Here is a 24,954-nt window from a genome sequence, read left to right as displayed (position 1 = left end):
ACCTTTAGAATGGTTCTCTCTCTTGCTATTACAACACAGTGGTCTCTTAGCAACTAGACATTAAAAATGCTTTTCTACATGGTTGTCTTTCTAAAGAAATATATATGGAGCAGTCTCCTAGTTACACCAACTCTATATATCCAAATCATGTCTGTAAATTAAAGAAGAAGGCCCTCTACATATTGAAACAAGCACCTCGTGCTTGGTTTCACAAGTTCAACAGTGATTGAGCTGAATTATTACATATTTTATATATCTAGAACAAATATATTTTAATTATTTCATGACATAATTATTGATTTTAGATGAAAAAATGGTTAATAGGCATAAATCTAAGTTTTCATGTAAATTGGTTAATATAATGCTTTATGCTTATTACAACCTATGAATATTTCCTCACATGCCTAACACATTTTTAATATCCTATTTTTCCTTTTAATTTATTTTTAGATTTCTATTTCTTGTGTGTTATTTCTTTTTCTTATTTTTACTGCTTTTAAATAAGACTGATAATTTACATCTTTGATATTTGCACACAGCATTTTCAATCTCCCAAAACGCACGAGATGAATTGAACCCTAGAAATACATGTGAGAGGAAGGAAACATGCTAAACCCATGCTTGAAATAAAGAAAAGAAAAACTGTTTTGCACACGCACATGGCTTTCTTTGCTTTATTTTATTTTATTAATGCTAACATGCAATGAAATAAAGAAAGTGAGGCACGATAGGCTTCGTTTTAGACGTGAGATGCAGTAGGCAAAGTTTGTTTTTCTTGCTTTTGGAAGGACACACGAAAAGGAGCAGGGTGAGTTTTGACAAAAGGTAAAAAGAGACCACACGGAAAAAGATATCTTTTGGAGGTTATTTTCTAGGTTTGAGGTAAAAGCTAGGGGACGCAAGGCTAAAACGACAGAAAAGGAAAGAGCACAAATGAGGGGCTTCTTGAAAAAAAAAACTCAAGCCGCACGAAAAGAAAAGGAGAAGAACAAGGGGCTAGACACAAGCGGGAAGCTTCTTGTTTTGGTCTCTTTGGGTTTTGAAAAAAGAAAGGAATAGAGTAGCTCTCTTCAGTTTTGACAAGACACAGCAGGAGAAAGAATAGAAAGGCAAACTTTTTGGACGCAGAGGGGGAGACGAGAGCTTTGGGACAAAAACAAAAGCAAACGCTGGTTGGAGGGGCTTCCTAATTCTACATGCGGCAAGATGCAAGAAGACGGACTGGAAACACGCAGCAGCAAAGAAGGGAGTTTTTGGGCTCTGTTTTTCTCTCCACCTTTGCTCTATGGTGGAGGTTGTTTTCTAGTGTTGAGTTTTATGTTTTATTTTAGTTTTCTGATGGAGAATGTTTTTTTGATTTCTATAGCTCTTGTGATGAACTTGGTTGGCTAAAATTTTGTATTAGGGTTAGAGGTGAAGTCTAATGATTTAGACATTGTTTCGGATCAACAATGGAGCTTATACTACGAGTTTGATCAATTGAATGGTTTTATTATTGAATACTTTGATTATCTATATATTTATCTTGATTCATTGTGATTTTCAAGTATATTGGATGTTTGAAAAATGTCTATGATATTCAAGTGAGTTTGTGAATGTTTTAACTATTAATTGTTCGTGCTTAATCTTTAGTTATTAGTTTTATTACCTAAATGACTAACACAAGAGGGGGGTGAATTGAGTTGTATTTAAAAAAAATAACAATTATAAATCAAATATATAATATAAAATATAAAAAAAATACGAAACAGTAATAAATATAAAGAGTAAGGGTAAGAGAGAAACAAACTCAATATGTTAACGAGGTTCGGCCCCACTGCCTACGTCCTCGCCTCAAGCTACCCCTTGAGGATCTCCAAATTCACTATTCAACCTCATTCAGGTAGAGATAGAAATATATTACACCTTTGAACAATACCCTCTACAAAGGATCCGTGTAGAACACCCTCTACATTTGCAATCACCTTACACGTGGTGATTTAACTATTCCCTGTGTAGAACACTTTCTACACGCACAAGGGTTATACACACCCTTTTACTGATACAAGAGCTGATAGTGGGTAGGTTATCAGAAAACACTCCTCAATGAGTGAAATAAGAACAATACAGCGCAAACTATATCTTTCAAAATGAATAAGGATTAAAGCTCAATGCTTAGAGAAGAGAGAATGAAAGCTTTGAATGAATGTTGTATGCTCTTGGTGTTGTGAATGTGAAGCTCTCAAATGATCTATTTATAGGCATATGAGACTTCATATTCAAATTTAAAAAGATTCACATGTCAAAGACAACATCTTTCACTTTTTCAAAAAAATCAAACCTAATCTTTTACTTTTGGCATATGACAAAAGGAGCACACTTTCCTTTTCAAAAAATTCAAACATAATTTTTTACTTTTTGCATATGACAAAAGGAGCACACTTTTCTTTTCAAAAAATTCAAACCTAATCTTTTACTTTTTGCATATGATAAAAAGAGCACACTTTCATTTTCAAAAAAATTCAAACCTAATCTTTTACTTTTTGTATATGACAAAAGGAGCACACTTTACTTTTCAAATATTTCAAACAAAAACATCTACCTTTTGCAAAAGTTAAAAAAAAAAATCAATCACTTTTGAAAATAGTCAAATAAAACATGCACATGTGAAAGATGACAATCAATCATCTTTAATATTTTCAAAATTTAACCATTTAATCAAGGCATGCACATGTAAAAGATGACAATCAATCACCTTTCAAAATTTTCAAATTTAATTTTCAAAAATATTCATGCACATGTGGAAAATGTATTTTAATGTTTTATGATAAAATATTAATTTTGAGCATTAATTCTAATTTCGAATTTTGAAGAGATTTACAACATTAGTTTATAATTTTAATGTGAACTTGTTTCCTTCTTGCTCATGCTTGTTTCCTTGATGTGCTTGACTCTATTGTGTAGACAACTTGAGTTTGAGATTTCTTTATTCCTTGAATTCATTTGTTATCATCAAAATCCATGTATAAATATATAATTACACAAAACTTGAAATCTTGGGTTCAACAAGTTTTATTGGCCTTAACTGCTAAGTCTTCTAGTTAAACAAAATCATTATTTTAGTTTAATTGAAGTAAATTGATCGGAGACAATATTCTAACTTATTAGATGGATCTTTGAAAGCTTAATCGTTCTCCACATCAATTTATTTTACCATTTCAGTTGTATTCTGTTACTTTAAAAATCTTCATGATCTCAATAACTTTCTCCTCTATTTGATTGCATGTTTCTTTTAATAATTTATTTTCATAGTTTAAGTTTATTTTCTTTATTATATAAGTTAATCTCTGTGGATTCGACCATATTAGGAACTACAACACCTGTATACTTGTATGTAAAATTGTTTTGAATTTTTAGTTCACTAATTTAAGTCAAAGTTTAGGCGTAACAGACAACTCCTTCCTCAAATTTGGTTTTCATGAATATAGCCGTGCTAACCCTTCTCTATTTGTTTATCATCAACCTGCATGCACCATATACTTGAAGCTCTATGTAGATGACATTGTTGTCACCAGCAACAACACTAAGTTTCTTACCAACTTCATTCATCAACTTGGACTTACCTTCTCTAGGAAAGATCTCGGGCTATTGCACTACTTCTTAAGTATTGAAGTTCATCATCGTCAATCTCATTGTTTATATTTATCATAGACCAAATATGCTCTTGATCTCCTTGACCAAGTAGCCATAACTGATAGTAAACCAGTTGCCACTCAATGGTTGTTGGGCAATACCTTTCCAGCATAAGCCAACTGTTAAGAATATAATACAAATAATTAAATCTATCTCTTCCCACATGCTTAAACTTTCGTACAAGTGATTATCTCACATGGTATTAGAGTAGAGAACCTGAGTTTGAACATTGACTCTACACTCTACCTTATTTAATTAAATATTCCACTTATTAGGCCACTCATTGAGGGTGAGTCTGACCTACACGTGATGAGAAATATTAAGAATATAATACAAATAATTAAATTGATCTCTTTCCACAAGCTTATTCTTTTGAATAAGATGTGATCTCACAAATGCGAAGTTCATGAAGGAGATGGAAAACGCAAGTGGTTTCAGCTGTAGTGAGTTCAAGGGACCAATATTCAGATTCAATACTAGACTAAGAGTTGATAGCTTTTTAGCTCGCCATGATAGCAAGTTTGAGCCAAAATAAATAGCATAGCCTGATGTAGATTGATGTGTATCTGGGCAACCAGCCTAGTCACGTCGGAGTGGGCAAGAAGAACATTAGAGCTTTGAGAGAAAATGTTGAAGCCAAAATAGAGGGGTTCCTTTGATATTATAAAGGAACCTTTTGACAGCTCAGAAACGATATTCAGTTGTGGCATGCATGAATTGACTTACTGTGTTAATAGAGTGAGACAAGTCAGGCCACATGATGGTGAGATAATGAAGAGCACCAACAAGTGATATATAGAAAGGCTTTATGTTCCACGTCATACTACTCTACATTGCGACAATCAAAGTGCAATCTTCATGTCTGCTAATCACGTGTCTCAAACTCGGTCCAAACATATTGCATTGGACTATCACTTCATATGTGAACAAGTTGCTACCGGCACTCTCATGATCAAATTCATTCCATCACATTTACAACTTGTTGATATTTTTACTAAAAGTCTTTCACGATCTCAATTTGTTTTATTTTGTTCTAAGCTCACTGTGACACCATCCCCAATTAGCTTGAGGGGGGTGTTAAGGATACAACTGTTAAGTCTCTCATACAAGAAAAGTCAACTAATGATCCTCAATCATAACTTCTATCACAACATAAATAGTTGCACCATTAGTGTCTAGTTTATAGCCTGTAAATCAGCTATAAATATTTTTATATTTATTTCTAATCTTTGCACAACTTATTGTAAAATAAATGCAAGAACTCATGCCTCTTTCAATGCTGTTAGAATCGAATCGTTTGGTCAAACTTTCATAGGAATCTTATTGGCTAAACGCAAGAAAGAATAGCGAAAAGTTGCCAGTAGCAGTCTAGGTTAGACAAAGAAATGTTATATCTATCTGTTCTTATCCTTATCACTTCATCTCTATCTTTGTAAGTATATTTAAAGCCAAATAATCTATAGAATAAAGCAACTTTTGAATTGGTAGACATTGTGTGTTACTTCTTACTGGATTCCTTGTTAGGCTCTAAGTAGTGCAGGGTCATGACAAGAGATTCTATCATGCATATTGTACGAGAAAGTAAAAGGCAAACCAGGGGATGACCTTTGTTCAGTCTTTTAGAAAGAGAAGCTTTGACTTCTCTCTAGGAAAAACCGATCATTCTGTTCAATTTCTCCTGAGAGGAAGGTGTAAGTCTCGACTCCACATTCCTTTCCATCTCGCTTTCATTTTCCGTTTCCTTTCCACTACCTATATGTGAATATGCTTATATGGTAGTATTTTTCTATTGGTTCGGATTTTCTCATATCTGCAACTCTCCAACCATGAACAGTCGACACTTGCCCCATCGAGACATTCCCCTCTAGCCAATCCATTGGGACGATGCGGAATCGGGCCCAAAATGTCGATGTGTGACCCTTACGCGCGGAAACATGTTTCCGCTCATGGCCTTCTCAAGTCACCACGCTTCGACAGCTTCGCCGACTACACGTGCCGTACCAGCAGACTCCCCACCTTCTGATCTTTCAAATCAGCTTGAGCTCACTTCCTTTCCATTGGCGCATGGTCCTCAAGCGCCACTCCAGAGGCATGGGTTGGCTATTCCGCCATTGCATATCTGCCCTTCTGATGCCAATTTATTAAAGTTATTATTTTCCCTAACTGATGATCTGGTAAAAAAGACTAAGGACCTCATCAAAAAATATCTCAAGACTTTCAACTACAGTGCTTCCGCTTGCATCGCCTCCAGTGGTGGCTTACTTTCAAAACGTCTTTTAAGACGGTGCCCTCTTTGTAGGGCTTGGATAGAGACCACTTTTTAGGACTATGGCAAAGGTTGGTGGACAAAATCCATAGGCCTGCTTGGATAGTAAAAGTGTTTTATTTTATTTCATCGTTACGACTTTTTCAAAATTTCACACCAATTAACTATCCAAACGGCACCTTAGAGTCCCGTTTGAATTCAGAAAGCGTTTAATTTTATTTCAGCATTATAACTTTCTCAAATTTTCACATAAAATATAATAAACAATTCAAAATTCTCAAATTTTAATTCAACTTTTTCAAATTACAAAACAATAATAATATTAAAAAATAATATTCTAATAATATTTTATTTAAATTTGATCTTTCATCTAAAACATCACATCCCATCTCTAAATCCAAACTAGCTATAAACATAAAGTTGAGGAACTTCTTCATTTTCAAAGGAAAATCTACAAGCCCAACATGTAATTTTTGAAGCTAAAAACAGTTTGGAAGCGTTCTATCTAGCTACAAATACTGGTTGCCTAACCACATAAGATAACAGAGTTCTAAAGCAATTCGCATTGTTGAAACAAGGAAGAGATATGATCAAGCTAGATTGGGATGCCACAATTGACCAAAAGCTGAAGAAGATGGGGAGTAAGAATAATATTGGTGGATGAGAAGGGAGAAGCCATAGTAGCTTTGTGCACACAACTGAATATATTACGGAACCTTAATTAGCTAAAACCACAGATATGTGGAAAGCAACAAGGTTTTGTTGAGATTTGGAAATTAGACAAGCCATCTTTGAAGGGAATACCTTGGCCATAGTTCAAGCTGCCCAAAATGAGGACAGCAGGAGCCTTTATGGTCAGCTTCTCGAGGATATAAAACATTACTTACAAAACAACTTATAGGAGTTGATGCACTGAAAAAAGATGCAAACAGGGCTGCTCATAAGATGACAAGACTGGCTTTGCAAGAAGATGAAATTTAATATATTTTTTTTTCTATTGTATTCAATTTGAATAAGATTATAAATTTAATATTGTATTATTTCTCTTCTAGAACTTATAATTATTCGAATAAAATTTATTTAATAAAAATATTCACGTTTAGTTGGGTAGTTAGCTACATAGTATGTAATTCGTGTGCTACTTAAAACTTTTTAATATAATTTACTGTCACGTATTTTTTTTTTAAACAAGTATTTTATACATCAACTAAATAGTTTCAAGATACTAGATTCAAGAAGGTGAGAGTCTCGACAATTATTCCAAAACAAACAAATACAAATACAAGGATATTGACTTCCATCCATTTTTATCCTATTTTTATCAAGGATAAACTGTTTGAAATGGTTTTTGCATAGTCTGATAAATAGACTATATTATAACTAAAAGTCACAGTGGATTATTGCTAATGGATTTATTTTTATGAAAAGTAAAAAAAAAAAAATATATTCTATCAAGATAATCTTAATCTCTTGACATAACTTAAAACTCTCATTTTCTTACATTCAATTAACTAAATTATTACTAAGAGCCTGATGGTATCATGATATATGACTTAATTTTCAAATGAAAAATCTGAATTCAAAATCCTCCATGTATAAAAAAAAATTAACTAAATTGTTATTATTAATTAATTTAACTAATTATTAGTACCGTTGCTAATTCTGACATCATTGATGATTGGCCGGTCCAACTTACCAACCCGGTCCGGTCCGGTCCGGTTCAGGAACGCTGCTTAAAATCATAAAATCCTCCAAAACTAACCTTCTCTTTGCATCGCCAGCTGCCAGAAGGCGGTGTTGGACCTAGGAAAGAAAATCCATGGCGTCTTCGAATTAGGGTTTCTCTCTTCACAGTTGCTACACCAATTATGGCTTCCCTCTTGCTCTCTAAACCCTCTAGCCTCTCCACTTCCTTCCTCCCCACAAAGCCGTAAGTCTCTATTTTTCTCTCTCAACAGGAAAAATCCAATTGAACCCTGATTTTATTTTCATAGTAATAGTTCCATTTTTTTTAATTTTCTTAGTTTCCTTGTGTAAATTAGTGAAATAAATATCAATCATTACTATCTACTACTTCGAATTTTTATTTTTATTGTTTTAATTTGTTTCTCTTGTGTAGTTTCTTCCATGGAAATGCGAAGAACCGGAAAACTTATTGCGCCACTTTTAAAGGCCCTAGGTGTGCTGTGGATACACCACACGAAGGTACCTTTGTTTCAGTATTACTTTTCCTTTTAATGAGATGTTTTTCTAGTAAACGCTTTTTGTTCCGTGGAAAATAATTTTGAGTGGCTGCTGTTTGTATACCTCATGTGTACTTGGGCTATACCTATTTACTCCTATCAATAAAATTTTATTTCACTCGTATAATTTATATTTTAGTGGATGTTTTCCCGAGAAAATATTCAGGTTATGGAAACTATGAATTATCCTGTACATAAGCTTAGCGCGACAGGTTATACATGGGCTGTGTGCCCAGTTCGTAGGAAGAAAAACAGGGCATAATGTGGTGTAATGTGTAACTTGAGAGTTCCTTCCTTGGCAATGAAGGGTATCAGTTTGATGTTATATAAAAGTCTTAAGTCTCATTGGAATGTAGTGGTTAACACTTTTGCAAGCCCAAAAGAATCATATTTCTGCAAAGTGAAAATTTTAGTTTTTTCGAGGCATGTTATCTGGATGTCGTATTTTTGATCATTTTGCATTTAAAAAAAAAAAAAAAAAATCCCAAGCTACTATTAGATATGCAATTATTTTAAATTACATGTCTCCATTCTCCTGTAGGTAATGTCCAGAAATTTTCTCGGTTGAGAGTGTGGGATCCTTATAAACGCCTTGGCATTACCCGTGATGCCTCTGAGGAGGAAATTTGGGGATCACGCAATTTTCTCTTGCAACAGTATGCTGGTCATGAGAAAAGTGAGGAATCAATAGAAGCTGCATTCGAGAAAATACTGATGGCTAGCTATCAACATAGGAAGAAAACAAAAATTAATTTGAAGAGCAAGTTGAAGAAGAAAGTGGAAGAATCTCCACCTTGGGTTAAGAATTTGCTCAATTTTGTGGAACTTCCTCCAACTGATGTTATATTTAGAAGATTGTTCCTATTTGCATTTATGGGTGGCTGGAGTATTATGAATTCTGCTGAAGGTGGACCTGCTTTCCAGGTTTGTTCTATCTTTTTTCTTGGTTTTCAATGAATTTCAAAACAGAATCTTATAAGGAGGAGCATCGTTTTCTGTCCTATTATGTCATTAGTATGCATTAGAGCGCAATTTGATGTGGATGCATGGGGAAAAACTGAGTGTTAGTTTGTTTAGGTTATTAATATTTGGTTTTTTCAATTAGTTATTTTGAATAGTTAGAATCAAATCAGGACAGTGCAGTTAGAATTAAGTTGGGATTAAAAGTTCTGTCCATTCTTATCTCACCCAATGCCGCTAGCCTCCGTCACTCCCATCTTAATGTAGCCAAGCTCCCATCTTATTCTTTTCTGGCCGGCAAAACCACAGTCCTCCTTCTCACATATTCCCGTGTCACCCCCTTTCCTTCTATCTGTTTTTGGTTTCAGCGCAAAAATCACCATTCAGTTCTTAGTACTTTGCTGCTTGCACTCGTTTGAGGCTCTCTTTGATTTTATTGTTCTTTCCTCCCTTAGGTTAGAATAAATACTCTTTTGGTCATACATTTTTAGGCCAAGGGAAAAATACCGAATGTAACTCTAAGTCAAGCTCAAGCTGAGTTCAAACAGTTAATGTTTCAATATTTGTTTCAACTTGGGCTCAATTACAGCCCTATGTAGGGAGTGTAAGCTGACCATTCTTTTTTTTTTTTCCTTACGTTTTTTAAAGATATTCTGATCGAATGAGTAGATCTTGCACAGCCATCTTGCTGAGAAGTTGCATTGGAAATGGGACGTATTTAGGTCAGGATTTCCCATAATGAAGGATCAAAGGCTATAGATTATGAGAATATTTAATTACTAAGGTACTGTCTACAATAATGTGAAGAGAACTTATATGGAATATAACATGCTTCCTGTCATGAGCGAGCATGGTTCGAACTTGTGCCAAGTCAATTATGCAGGTTGGCTTTATTGCACATACTACAATGCTCTCAGATCAACCTCGTTGTACTAAATATACAGCTGCCTTGAGATATTATAAACAATTTTCTTTATCCATTTTTAATTGTTTGCCTTGAGATATCCTTTTATTGTACTTATTTCTCAGGATAAGCAGTAAGAATTGAATCTCTAATGCTTCGCACCTTACCCCATGGCACTAGGATGGCCTTGGTCTTTCTCTGCACTTATTACAAAATTCATGTTTCTGAACACTTTTTGCCGTTATGTACCCATTTTCCCCCACCATAAGCACTATATTGTTGAAGTAAAATGAAAATCTCTTTTGATGCAGGTCGCAGTATCTTTAGCAGCATGCATATATTTCCTCAATGAGAAAACAAAGAGCTTGGGCAGGGCCTTCATCATTGGGTACGTATCCATATAAATGGTAACAAAAGGAGCAATTTCAACCATCTCTCTTTCATTTGTTTCGAGTTTACATGATGTTTGTTTACTTGCTCCATCTACAGATTTGGTGCTCTTGTGACTGGCTGGATATGTGGTTCTCTCCTGGTCCCCAATATTCCATCAGTTATATTACACCCTACTTGGACGCTTGAACTCCTAACATCACTGGTTGTTTACTTTTTCCTCTTTCTTGGTTGTACCTTTCTCAAGTAAAATGTCGTCTATGGCATAATCATCGGCATTCACTTTCATGGCGTTTTTGAAAGTTCTAAACAAGAACAATTCTGAAAGCATTTTTATGTTTATGGAGCATGGAGTTATCTACTGTGTTTGTCTTCTTTCCACAATCTGTCTCTCTCTCTCTCTGTCTCTCTCTCTTTCTCTCTCACACACACACACACACACACACACACAACCGAACCAACCAACCTAGGCCTACCTCTAGCAGCCGCTGGCACCTTGACCCAACCCACCAACCTTCAAACCCCACTTGCATGTATCTCAAGGTGATGATATTTCCTCATATCAAGGCAAATCGCCCCGCCTCCATTCACCTTTGCCCAACACACCAAACCTTCCACCCCCAACGTATTTCTCTTGACTCTCGGTCTTGTTTATTTTTACAAAATTTTTCATTTTATCTCATATAATCATTATAATTTTTTCAAATTTTTACATAAAATAAAATAAACAATTTAATTTTTTCAAATTCTAATAAAACATAATATTAAAATAATATATTTTAATAATATTTTATTCAACTTTTAATTTTAATCTCAACTCATGTTATTTTATCTCGTCTCATCTCTAAAAGCAAATAAGATAAGGGTGATACAATTCTATGTCAAGACTCAAGGCAACTGACCTCGTCGCTATCATTAGAAAAATCCTCTTGTATCGGCCGTCCTCCCATAAATTACAATACCTCAAAAAGGTTAGAAATTGCTTCGATAATTGAGCAAGAAATTTTAAAATCGACAACCTCTTTCAAAGCTTAAATTGCGTATATGATACTTTCAAAAAAAAAAAAAAAAAATTGCGTATATGATATCATTTTTATATTAGTATAATGTTAAAAAAAAAAAAAAACCCTTAAAAAAACTAAAAATATATTTAGTTATTATAAGATTAATCAACTGATCCTTCCAACAGATGCTTTTCTAGCTCCATAAAAAAAACCTTCGATCTCTGTGTCTCTCTCTTTTCTGAATTTCAGAACCTTGATCAAAAGCACATGTAAAAGCCTAAACATAGCTACTATAAAATCATCTCTATAGAGCAATAACCCGAAGAACTTCAACGTAGGGACACATAGTATAAACGGGAAATGTCAAAAAATAAATAAACATCTGTATTCTAAGCACTAACAATATAAGAGCATGCGATCTGTACGTGCGTGCATATATGCATCAAGCTGGCTGTCCTTTATATCTAATGTAGTTTAGTTTCGAGTGCTCATGACGTTTGATGGCGCAACAACCGATGCAATAGATGAGGATGATGAAGACGAGGACACAGCTGTTGATTATGGCCAAATACCTCCACTCCTTCCTGATGTTGTCTAGCACTCCCACCTTGCATGACTTGCAATTGTAACATAGCTTCTCCTCGTCATTGCCCCATGTCGTGCAATCACTGTCTGGTACGAGTGGCCCAGATTTTGGTATTTCCCAGAAAGTTGCGTTTTTGTATATGAATCCACAATATAATGGCGGCTTGCAGCAACCGGACTTAGGGAAAAAAAAAATGAGAAAAGAACATCAATATTCAACATGTTTAGAAAAGATCAAAGACTATAATAACTACACAAAAAGGTTGTAACTTGTTACAGAGGAGACCCTAAAAGAAAGTGTTTGAAAATACTCAAACATGACACGCACTAAAAGAAAAGTGGGTTTTTTTCGTCAGAAATAGTCTTTTTAGTTGTAAAATTTTGATCACAAAAAGTTGATTTTTTTTTTGGTAGTGACGATTATGCACATTTTGAAAAGTTTTATGACTGTATCAATTGCTGTTAGTAACACATTAATGGCCCATAAAATTAATGATACTGCTAACCGTATCAATGGCAGATGGTAGCAATATTGAAGCAAACACATCAATAGATATGATGATAATGTTTTTTTAACCTTGGAAAGTTTACAGAAATCAAGTACCTGTATTGGAGACATGCTTTTTATGTAATACCCAAACGATGTCTTTTGATGGATGTCGTCTTCAAGTCTTTGGCAAATCCTGGCATCAACTAAACAACTCCTAATCTTATCCCAGTTGTTGGTGTTCAGCACGTAGCGTTGCAGCCAGTGGGTGAAGTCCGCCAGCCGATACTCCTTATGCCCATGTCCTGACACTGCATAGCCCACCCCTCTGTTCGTCACCAATAGCGTGAACACCGTGAAGCAGATGAGCCCAATGATGACGAGGAACATGAAGAACAAATAGAGGTAAATGACAGAGTTGAGCCTGAAGCAGGAGCCGACAACTCCGAGGAGGGAGATGACGAAGATGACGAGGCCGAGGATGAGGAGAGGGTCTTGTAGAACTCGTTGGCACTCGGTGGCATCACCAGAGAAACGGAAGAATATGGAGGTGGAGATTGCCACGAGGCCGATCAGTAGGGTGCAACAGTTGAGGAGTCCCACCAGTATGTTGCTTATACGAAACATCATATAGATCGAACCCCAGATTCAGATTCAGAATCAAGATGATCAGAATGGATTCGAGCCCGGGCCTCCCTATTTCGAATTTTGAATGGAAATTCGCAGAGAAGTTGGTTACAGAGAGACAAGCGAAAGAGATGGCCAGCGAAGAAAAAGATTTGTAAGTGGTTGTATATATGGGTTTGTTTCGTTGTTATGATAACTGTTTGTTTAACAGTGAGTATGAGATCGGGGGCACGTGGGAAACGGTTCTTCTTTACGGGATTCTAATTGCTTAAAGGTGCCAATGCCATTTAAATTATTAAAGTAAAATAATACACCAATCCCTTTTCACGAGAAGATATATAAGAGAGGATATTTACACTCGTGGAATATTCGATCCTCTAAAAAAATAATAAATATAAAATTTAGATGATAAAAAGTTAATTCTTAATAATAAACTCTTCTTTTATAAAAAGATTACATGACGTTTACACATTTTACGACTGTATTTAATATTATTCTATTAAAAATGATAAAATTTTAAAATCTGAAATTAGAAATTCAAATTAAAAAAGAAAACATTGATAAAATGAGGGGTTCATTTAATACACATAATATTGTAATGATACTACACCTCCTTTACTGCTACTTTATTATCTAGCTATTTTTTTTTTCTCTTTTTGATATTTGAATCTGAGTTAAAAATCTCAAAACATGAAATTATTGTATAATGAAAATAAATTCAACCAACCAACTTAATCATGTAATTTAATTAAAAATAAATCGATTTAGAAATTTATTTTCTTTTAAATGATGCAAGAATGTCATTTTTTTCAGATTTTCCATCTAGATCCAAATAACAAAAGAGAAAAAATAACGAATAGTAGAATAATAATAAAAAAAAAGAAAAATCTAGTTACAAGTATAATTATGTACTAATATATGCATCAATATAATGTGATTAGTTAAAAAGTAAATTTTATTAGAAACAGTATTAATTTAAATTTTAAATATGAAAGAATCAATATTAATATGCAGATTAGTTTGTAACTTTATTTGTACGTAACAAAATTCTAATAAAAAAGGATATCATTATCCTTATTATTATATAACACGGATTTTGAACATAGTGAAGCGTCGAGAATCGGCGAAAAGGGAGGAAAATGTGTTACGTCATAGATAAGTAGCGTGCGATAATTGATTTGAACCGTTGCATGGCTTTCTTGTGCAACAAAATATGAATTTGTTTCTTTTTACAAATTTTTGGATTTTTTTAGTAAGAATAAACAAATTATATATAGATATATATATAACTATTTTACAACCAACCAATGTAACTGTACTGACTCTATAATATTATTAAAAAAATATTTATATATTGAGTTTCATTTGAATTTCAGATTTTCCATATTCACCTTTCAATTTACAAAGAGTCATAAAAATAAGGGTAACGATACGCTTATAATTTTTTTACAACTTATTTGAAATCAATCAATATAATTGTGCCACTTTATTAAAAAAAATATAATAATAATTTGAACAAGTCTCAAATAGGCAAGGCTCCTGTAAGTCTCTTTGTAAAAGAGTAGATTGCACTTGAAAAAGTGTAAAAAAATCTTTAGTAGTTGAATCCACTTTTTCACGAAGAGTCTACACTGAACTTATCTATTTGAAACTTGTACGTAGCATTACTCATTAAAAAATAGTTTCAATTCTATGTAACTACCTTACATGCGTGCATTTTAAGTAGAATTGTAAAATAGTTGTAAGCTAATGGTAAGTTTATTATTTTCCTAAAAATAATTGTAAAAATGTTTTGTATATATCATCCTTCTCATTTCATGGTATTAAAAAAACATGAAATATAAGAAACATAATCCAAGTTGCATCGCAATTGTAGAAATATGTAAAACTAGAAACTCAAACATGGTTCTAACTTTCATGAACATAGATTAAATAAGAAAATAAACATCATTTGTTCTTATGAGAGCTTATGTAGGAGCAATCATGGTCAAGAGATATCACACGTTTCATCTTAATGAAAATAAGTAAAAATAGAATTTAAAATAGACTTCTATTATTTCTGAATGAGTATTATGTATAGTGAAAGGGCCTATTTTCAGAGAAAGAGGCCAAGTGAACTCCAGAAGTATCCTAATCAAAGTAACATCCATCGACATAATCTAGGTAGTATTCTACTATAAGTAATATACATCAACATCCTCCCTCAAACTCTAGATGGTGGAACCAATTTGAGTATGAAAACAAGATCACAAAGTCGACCGGGTGGATGAGATTTCATGCAAATGCCAGCAAGTCTTTAGAGGAGATGGAGCAAAGAAGCAAGGTGCCTTGCTGAAGATGATGCCTAACAAAGTGACAATCAATCTTGATATATTTGGTACACTCATGGAAAACACCATTATAAGCAATATGTATGATACTATGATTGTCACAATAAATGGGAGAAAAAATTGTTTGGGGGCACCCATATTTGCCAAAAGCTAGCGTAACCATAATAGCTCAGATGTAGTGTCAGCAAGAGCACAATACTCAAATTTTGTACTACAGTGAGCAACAACAAACTGCTTCTTCCTATGCCAAGAAATCATAGAAGTCCCTAGTAAGAAGTAATAACTAATGGTGGATCAACAATTAGTGGGATTTCCAACCCAATTAGCATTAGAATATGCCTGAAGCTCAAGGGATGAGTGTGAGGAAAAATACAGTTGATGAAATGGAGTTTCCTTGATGTAACACCAGATACGAAGAACAACAACATAGTGGATAGATCGAGGAGCATTCATAGACAGGCTAACCAAATGTACTGCATAGGAAATATCTAGTTGTGTAATGGTAAGATAGATAAGACTACTGACCAACTGCTTATAGAGAGTAGCATCATAAAGAAGCTTGATCTTGGTCTCAAAAGGAATGTTAACAGTCTTGTAGTTAGTCAAACTAGCCATGGGAAGCAAATCAAAAGCATATTTAGATTGAGAGAGGTCATAAAAGTCTGTGCTAGAAGTAACTTCGAATCCAAGAAAGTAGTTGAGTTTATCCAAGTCCTTCATTTTGACTTAGAAAGGTTTGAAGACTTTGTATCCTTGGACATATCATTCCCGGTGATAACCATGTAGTCAACATATAGAAGGATGATAATAATACCTACATCAGTGGTTCGCAAGAACAAAGAAAAGTCATGTGAACTTGGAACAAAACCTTGTTTAGTAACCACAGAATTGAATTTGGCAAAACCACGCATGAGGAGCTTACTTGAGACCAAAAAGAGGAGATGAAGGTAGCCAACTTTGTGAGGAGGAGGATGCTCATAGCTGGAGGCTGCATATATACTTCTTCAAAAAGATCAACATTCCAAAAAATATTCTTGACATCCACCTGAATAATTTTCATCAATGAACTGCAGCAACTACAAACAAAGATCTAACAGAAGTCATGCAATAGGTGCAAAGGTCTCCTCATAGTCAATATCATATTCTTGGAACCCTTGGCAACAAGGCAAACCTTTTATTGCTCCACTGATCCATCTGCATGAGTCTTAACTTTATATGCCCACTTTCATCCAGCGGTAGATTTTCCAAGAGGCATATCCACCAAGTCCTAGGTATGAGTTCAGGTGAGGGTATTTAATTCATCTTACATGTCTTTTTTCCAAAGAGGATTTGATCTAGACAGCTTTGCAATGAAGTCAGGGATTGAATCGATGGAAATATTAGTGAAAACATGAGAATATTGTGAAGGTGAATAAGAGAAATGAGAAAGACTAGTAAACATTTTATGTTCCAAGAATATCACATAACGAGAAATACAAATACATCTACTGTTGGGATCATAACAACGAGAACCATTTTGTGAAATACCATAACCAAGAAAACAACATAATCAAGAATGTGATTCAAGTTTGGTGCATTCATGTGGAGGCAAAGTGACAAAACAAACACACCCAAAAACATGGAGTACAGAGTAGTTTGGGTTTTTACCACAGAGAAACTCAAAAGGTGTTTTGTTGTTAATAGTTTGTGAGGGAACCCAATTGATAGTGTATAGTAGTGAGAGTAGTTTCACCCCCACAATAGTCTAGGAACAAAGGTAGAGACAATAAGAGTATGTATGGTGTCGAAGATGTGTCTGTGTTTCCTTTCGACACATCTATTCTTTGAGAAGTATAGGGACAAGAGCATTAGGAGATGGTCCTATGTTGAGATAAATAGTAGGGAAAAGATTCTTCATACTCCATGGCATTGTTTGAACAAAATATTTTGATAGAACAAGACAACTAAGTTTGGATCATTTTGTGAAATGTTTGACAAATATTTACAAGTTCAAATCAATCCTGCAAAAGATATATCCAAGTATTACTAGAATAATTATCTACAAAGATACAAAATAACTGGACCCCCCCCCCCCAATGGGATGGGGGCAGGTTCCCAAATATCTAAACGAATTAGATTAAAAGGTGCAGAAGAAGTAGAATCACTATTATTAAATGAAAAATTTGCTTATTTTCCATGACGACAAGAGACAATTAAAAGACTTGATATCAACATACCCTAAATGATTTTTAGAAGCTAAAAGTTGAACATGTGATAAGGAGGCATGACCCAAGTGGGATTGCCATAAGCTAGAGGAAGTAGCATAAGCAAAAAGAGAAGTATGCGTGCAAGCTCGGATTTGCAAAGATGTAAGCTTGAAAAGAAGTCTTAATTTATGGCCTTTCCCAAGAGGCTAACTCATCAAATAATGCTACACAACAATACCATCATTGTCAAAAATTAGTTTCAAGCCTAATTCACAAAGCTGATAGTCAAAAAGAAGAATTATGGATAGTTTCGAAACTATGTATGCATCATCAACAGGTAAGGAAGATGATGAGATAGATCCAATGTAAGTGACAGATCACATGTGAGAACCATTAGCACCACAAATGATGGGATTAGGAGAAATGACATTTTTATTGGAAAACAATGTAAGGTCAAATGTTTTATGGTTACAACATGCAAAGTCAAAGAACCCCAACGACTTACCTGAGGATAGACAACACAATAAATGATCGAGACAAAGCTTGATGAATTAGTGCCTCAATAATAGCTATAGTGAGAGTAAGAGGGTGAGATGGAGTATTAGGAGTAGACTCAAATGCAAACGGAGAAGATGGACTGCTCCAGCTTGTTGAGTGGAAGCCTGTTACTTTTGGAATTGTAACTTGTGGCATTCATTGATGAGTGACCAGTCCTTTTGAAGTACTTGTAGACAACTTGGAGGGAACACATACAGGTGAGCAACTAGATGAGGGCTTGAGAGCACCTATAGAAGTACTTGTGATAACCATATTCGGATATTGCATTTTCATGGTGGAATGATAGCTTTCTTTAAAAATGAACTCAGAAATAACAGTCTCTAGAGTTGGGAGAGAGGAGCATGATGCAAAAGCGAAGTTCGAGTTAGCTTGAAATCCTCATGAAATGCCATCATGAAATGCATAAATTTTCAAGGATCACGATATGCCCAAATATTTTTATGTCTTGAGGACACTTCAATTGAGGGTCTGTAGCAGCAGATAGTTGTTCCTAAATATTACTTAAATAAGAATAAAAATCAGAAATAGGCTAACCCAGTTCTTGATGCATTTAATAAAGTTGTCTCAAGTTGGGACTCCAAGGAAGCATCATAAGTGTATTTGTATCAACATGGCTAATCATAATGTTAAAGGTCGAATGTTGTTATGGGCCGTGGCAGCACATGTGAAGGCAAATTGGATTGGTTATTTCATAGATCGGATGATTTGTACCTTTCGAACTTGATTTTGAAATTTGATTTTAGAACGAGCAGCAATGAATCTTGGAAAGTACTAAGTAGCGACAAGTTTGCCAAAAAAAAAATGCCGAAAAAATTACCCAAAGGGTCCATAGGGAATTTCGGGCTATGATGCCATGATGAAAATAAGTAATAATAGAATTTGAAAAAGAGTTGTATTATTTCTTAATGAGTATTATGTACAGTGAGGGCACTTATTTATAGAAAAAGAAGCCAAAAGAAATAAGGAAGTATTCTACTTAAAGTAATATATATCAATATAATCTAAGTAGTATTCTACTCAAAGTAGTATACATCAACAATCTACAACATCATTTTTATCTAATGGAGTAAGTAGTGAGAGAAAGGCTGTGTCATAGTAGTTAAACAATTCTATGGTGGCATATTGGCCTATATTTTGTTTCTAAGCAAGCAAATATATCATTCAGATAAGGAAAACGAAATAAATGAGAAGGGGGAAGAGTTCTCCAACAAACATCCCATTTGGTTGTTGTGCAAACTACAAAAAATGATCATTTTAAGATAGCGTCCTCTTGATAGGATATGGATGGGGACAAGTATTTGTTCCTTTTTTAAATGACCAAATACTTAGCCGCCTATGTTGGTGTTTGATGAGGTTTGTAAACTACCATCGAGTTAATTCAACCCTTAATGGTGAGTCAACTGTTAATTTTCATTGTCGAACCAAACTTTTACATCCAAACACAGACTACATATTTGTACCTTAAAGTGTACGTTCATATGTTAAATAATTCTTAGTATTCACATGCTTTAAATGTGAAAATTTAAATTCGAGCATCACATCTTGGTTGCACATTATCTTATATATAGATGTTCATATATACCTTAATATATACGTTCAATAATATGTTTACTAATATAACCATGTTCTAAAAAATGTACCATTAACAGGTTTCACTTGTTTATTTTTTTTAATGTAATCTAGTTCACATTATAACGTGTATATCCATTCAAACATTAGTTCAAATGTGTCTATAGTATTACCGTTGAGTTATGTTTGAATGTAATTTTTTTAGTTTGAATGTATATAAATAAATATATTTTTTAAAGTCCACTGACATCAACTTGTAATGAAATTCGTGTTTTTTACAAGTAGCATTTTCCAATATCTATATTTCTAGCCCGAAAAATATATATTTATCTCTATTTATATAATCTCTATATATTTATCTCTAGTCTTAAAAAGCCTCAATTTATCAATAGTGGCTTTTATTTGATTAGTATATTTACGATTATCCCCTTTTTCCTTTCCTTGGGATATATAATTATATATATATATATATATATATGTTTCTTTTATAGTTATAATAGTTCGGTTTGGTAAGTGAAATGAGAATTTTGAGTTTTAAGATGAAATATTAAAATATTATATTTTAATATTATTATTGTTTTAGGATTTGAAAAAATTAAGAAAAATTTGAATTATTTATTATATTTTGTATAAGAATTTGAAAAAGTTGTAATGATAAAATGAAAATTTTGAGTTTGAGGTAAAAATTTTATGGTGCCAAATCGAACCGCCTATAAGTTTGTGAATAGTGCCGTTTTACTTGAATGTAGGTTTTACAATTTTGCCCTTCTTGTATGTTTTGGTTTGTCCTTTTTTCTTATCACGGAAACTACTATGAATTTGTGGACAGTTTCGTTTAAAACAAAAGTTGAGTTTATGGCTACCTAAGAAAGCAATGTGTTGGTATTTTTTTTTTAATAAATAATATTTTTTATTAACATTTTTATTATTACCATCCCTTGTCATTAAACTTCCAGTCAGTTTTTTCTTTTCTTCTTTGATTCTTGAAAAAAACCGTTTCAACCTCTATTATTTCTATTGTCTAAAGATTCTTTAAGGCAATAAATAAAAGAAACCGGTTGGGATCAGTTTTTATTTTTAAGTTTATGTCTTTTAGCTTTAAAGGCTTGCAATCAAGAGTCTTTAGAGCCTGTTTGGGGTTGCGATGGAACGTCTAAAAAGTGCTTTCAAATGGTTTAAAGTACTTAAATATAAAATTTACCTGTTTAATAATTTTATATTAAAGTATTTTTAAATTAAAAAAAAAAAAGGCTAAAAAAGCACATTTCAACAAAAGCAACAAAAGTGATACTTTTTGTCATAAGCACTTTGCAAAAAGTAAGTCCTATTTTTTCGTGACATGTATATTACGAAATGATCCTCACTATTTTACCACAACGACAACTTTGCCCCTCCCCTTCCCCCCCCCCCCACCTTCTCTCTCTCTCTCTCTCTCTCTCTCTCTCTCTCTCTCTCTCTCTCTCTCTCGACCTCCGAAGACCTTCACGCCTTCAACTTTCAGATGGAGCTGAAAATTTTCAGATAGCAGTTTGTCTTCAGCTTTTTTTTTTTTTTAAAATAACACATAATCGGTATTCCTTATCAAAAATCTGGAATTTGCAGACAATAACATAACTGGAGAGATTCTCGAAGAGATAGGAAACCTCGTGAACCTCTGGCAGCTTGAGCTCTATAACAATTCGTTTATGGGAAAACTTCCAGTTGGTCTAAGAAACCTCACGAAGCTTGAGATGTTTGACGCTTCTATGAATTATCTCGAAGGAGATTTGTCGGAACTGAGGTTTTCGACCAATCTGGTTAGTCTGCAACTATTCAATAACAACCTTAGTGGGCAAGTGCCAATCGAGTTCGGCTAGTTTAAGAAACTGGTGAATCTTTCGCTGTATTCGAACAGGTTGATGGGTCCTCTGCCTGAGAAGCTTGGATCTTGGGCGCAATTCGATTTCATCAACGTGTCTGAGAATTTCTTGGATCTTCAACCTTTTTTTTATTTTTTTATTTTTATAACACAGAATCGGATGGCGCAAAGCCTTCGACTTTATTGTCTCCACCAAGTTCTCCAGCTGAATTGGTAGTCATTCTTTGGAGATTTTTCATACGATTTGCTTTCTATCAAATTTGAATGGAGTTAAAATAGAGTTATCGGAGCTAAAACAGAGTTATTGGAGCTTCAGGGGGAGAAATCTTTATTGGTACTCTTCGGTTGGTTATCTTTACTTTCCTAAAATCTGAGAAAAATGGAACTGACCACGCAAGAAGATTGTATTGGATAAGTGTCTAGATTTATTGGGTTAGCTACCTGCTCAAAGATTGGATTTTAGAAACAAAAAAGTTTCCAGATTTATTGGGTTAGCTACTTACTCAAAGATTGGATTTTATCATCACCAAAAAAAGTGAAGAAAGGTATGAATAAAATTTTATTAATATCCATTCCGATTGATTCTCACGTATTTTCCATCTATTGAAACTCTAAGTCTTTGCTCTATTTATACAACACTCATGACTGAGTTCAGTAGTGTGTAAAAAAAAAACCTTATCTTCCATTCGGTGGTATTGCAAATTGTGTGGAGTGTTCATGCATTCGGTGGTAGTGTCATTTGTGCACAATGAGTTATAATCATCCATTCACAATCGGTTGTAATCTAGGTATGTTGTGATAGGTATTATTTCCTCATTATTTGTTATTTTTGTTTGGAGTTGCTTCTCTAGTTGCCATCACGTCCTTGCTCCCCTTTTCTTTTCTTCTTGTTTTTTTGTTGGCCATGCAAGGGGGATGAGGTCCTTCATGGAGCACGAAATCATAGTGCATAACTGCTGCAAAAGTCCTATAATTGCTTGACAATTTCTAGTATTATCATAACTACTGTGGCTTTGAACATAGCTCTTGTTCTAATATATGGTTACAAGAGGGTATTTCCTTCACTCATTGGGTTAGATTAAATGGTTCAAATTTTATGGAGGGTCCATAAATTCTAACTACAATTTTTAGATTAAATGGTTCAAATTTTATTTTCTTAAAATTTTTCATGTGATATGTTGAGTCTGGTTTTTAAAATGTTTTGCTCTGTTGCGTGGTAATAAATGTATTAAAAAACCATTTCATCGCAATGTTCGTCTGGGTAACTTCCCCATCCACTTTCTGATGTGAACAACATTTGTCTTTCCATCTTCAGCAAAAAACCAGGCAGAACAGTCCCTCAATTGATTGGATGAGAATGCTAGAAAAGAATACTTCCTATCACAAACATGAAATCCACTTTTCAGAATGCTATTCACCCTTTGGAATATTTTTTGTTTTCTGTGGATAAGAGTTTGATGTGATAAGCTTTACAATTGGAGCGATGTAGGAGTTAAGAACATTGGAATTCATTGTCTGCATTCCTTCATCCATAAAAGTGACTGTAAGAACATATGTGCTTTAGTGCAGCAATGTTGACCTCTTTGGGTTGGCTTCTCAATAAATTGAAGAAATTGTCTGACATTAGTAGTCCAATAGCCTCCAGCCAACCACCTATTGAAAAACTCATAAAACTCATATTTTTCATATAGGTAAAGTGTGTTGTGTGTGTGTGTGAGGGAGCCATACCCCCTTCTCCGAAACATTTTGAATAAAACATTTAGAACTTGCGGCTCCAATCAGGAATTAAATTTTTTACATGTACAAAGCCTTTTCTAGTTTCTAACAGTAGCACATACAACCAATGGATTTTTGCATATTCATCAACTTTACTCTTGTTCTAATTACTTCTGCAGCTCTGCTACTTAAAGTTACCATCATCATAATTCTTGATAGACCTGGAAGCTATAAAGATTGCCTCTCTTAACGTACTTCCTTCTATACTTTTCAGCATATAACAAACATGTCTAAGAGAAATCAAAACCATATTGTTGCGGCTACACAAATGCAAGATAGTCAGACAGCGAGATTAATTTGGACAGATAAAATGCTAGAGGGTTATGTAAACATATATGTTAGTGAGATTTATGCTGGTAATCGTCCAGGAACCCATTTTAATAAGATAGGGTGAGAAAATGTGGTTAATAAGTTTAGCAAGAAAATTGGTAAAGAATTTTGCTATAAACAATTAAAGAATAAGTGTGATAGTTTTAAAAATGATTGGAACATTTGGACGAAATTGGTAGGAAAGGAAACTGGCCTTGGATGGGATCTGGTGAAGAAGACAATTGACGCTACGGATGAGTGGTGGGAAAAAAAGTTACAGGTACTATGTTTTTACCTATTTATTTTCTTCTTTATAATCAGTTAATATTTACTATTACTAATTACATTGCACCCATATATAGGAAATTCCAGAAGCGGCTAAGTTTCAGAATGCAGGTTTGGCTCATATTTCCAAGTTGGATATAATGTTTAGGGGTATAACTGCCATTGGTGAGGGAGCTTGGGCCCCATCCTTTGGATTGGGTTTTGAAGATATAGTAAGATTTGATCAGGATAACGATGTGATGTTAGACATAGAAGAGATTGATGACTCGGATGATGAACTTGGTGATATTCATGCAGATTTAGACACTCAGATGAAAGAATCTAAATGGGCTACACTTGCAATCCAAGATAGGAAAAGGAAAAAAGGAATTCAAATATTTGATCAACATTTCACATGTCTTAGTGATGTTCTTGAAAAGCGGGTTACAACATCATCATCTGATAAACCTGGCTGTAGCATTGATGAGGTTATGGCTGTTGTACGAGAGTTAGCTGAGATAGAACATAACTATGAGTTTTTTAGGGATGCAAGTGAGGTACTCCTTATGAAATCACATAGAGAAATGTTTATTGCCGTAGAGGACCCAACATTTCAGATTGATTTTATTAAATGAATGAAAAATAAATAAATCAATAATGACAATCATGATCTTATTTTTGGGGATTCATTATTATTTTCTTTTCTAAATGCTTTGTAATGAACTATTTTAGATGTTGTTGAGAATAAATTTTTTTTATTATATATTTTGTTCAAATTTTTACAACATTTTAATTTTTTTTATTGATGCTTGTTCTTAAGCATTGCGATTTTATTATTTATTTATTTTTCATATTTTTGTGAATTTAACAGACATGGAGAATACTGGTTATGATACTAAGAGTATACAAGCGATGTCGATAATGGTGAAGAAGAAGAAAAAGAGGATATTATTGACTTTATGATAG

General features: G+C 33.9%; 3 protein-coding genes across 3 annotated transcripts; 1 reads left to right on the top strand and 2 right to left on the bottom strand.

Annotated features, from left to right (window-relative positions):
• Positions 1-7,699: 7,699 nt before the first annotated feature.
• Positions 7,700-10,797, top strand: LOC122297366 (protein CHAPERONE-LIKE PROTEIN OF POR1, chloroplastic). Its single transcript, XM_043107404.1, has 5 exons — positions 7,700-7,868; positions 8,058-8,143; positions 8,723-9,105; positions 10,357-10,433; positions 10,535-10,797. Exons 1-5 carry the CDS (start codon positions 7,807-7,809, stop codon positions 10,683-10,685), a joined length of 759 nt encoding a protein of 252 aa, XP_042963338.1. The 5' UTR covers positions 7,700-7,806; the 3' UTR covers positions 10,686-10,797.
• Positions 10,798-11,564: 767 nt separating this feature from the next.
• On the bottom strand, positions 11,565-13,361 carry LOC122297365 (tetraspanin-11). Its single transcript, XM_043107403.1, has 2 exons — positions 12,629-13,361; positions 11,565-12,202 (listed from the first exon to the last, which is right to left on the bottom strand). Exons 1-2 carry the CDS (start codon positions 13,139-13,141, stop codon positions 11,882-11,884), a joined length of 834 nt encoding a protein of 277 aa, XP_042963337.1. The 5' UTR covers positions 13,142-13,361; the 3' UTR covers positions 11,565-11,881.
• A 2,257-nt stretch (positions 13,362-15,618) lies between these two features.
• On the bottom strand, positions 15,619-16,188 carry LOC122296826 (uncharacterized mitochondrial protein AtMg00810-like). Its single transcript, XM_043106624.1, has 2 exons — positions 15,842-16,188; positions 15,619-15,709 (listed from the first exon to the last, which is right to left on the bottom strand). The coding sequence occupies exons 1-2, from the start codon at positions 16,186-16,188 to the stop codon at positions 15,619-15,621; spliced, it is 438 nt and encodes a 145-aa protein (XP_042962558.1).
• Between the last annotated feature and the right edge of the window lie 8,766 nt (positions 16,189-24,954).

Source organism: Carya illinoinensis, chromosome 15 (genome assembly GCF_018687715.1).
Source record: "Carya illinoinensis cultivar Pawnee chromosome 15, C.illinoinensisPawnee_v1, whole genome shotgun sequence".
Taxonomy (NCBI): domain Eukaryota; kingdom Viridiplantae; phylum Streptophyta; class Magnoliopsida; order Fagales; family Juglandaceae; genus Carya; species Carya illinoinensis.
The sequence above is the reverse complement of the archived record's forward strand: the minus strand, read 5'-3'. Positions and strand labels throughout refer to the sequence as shown.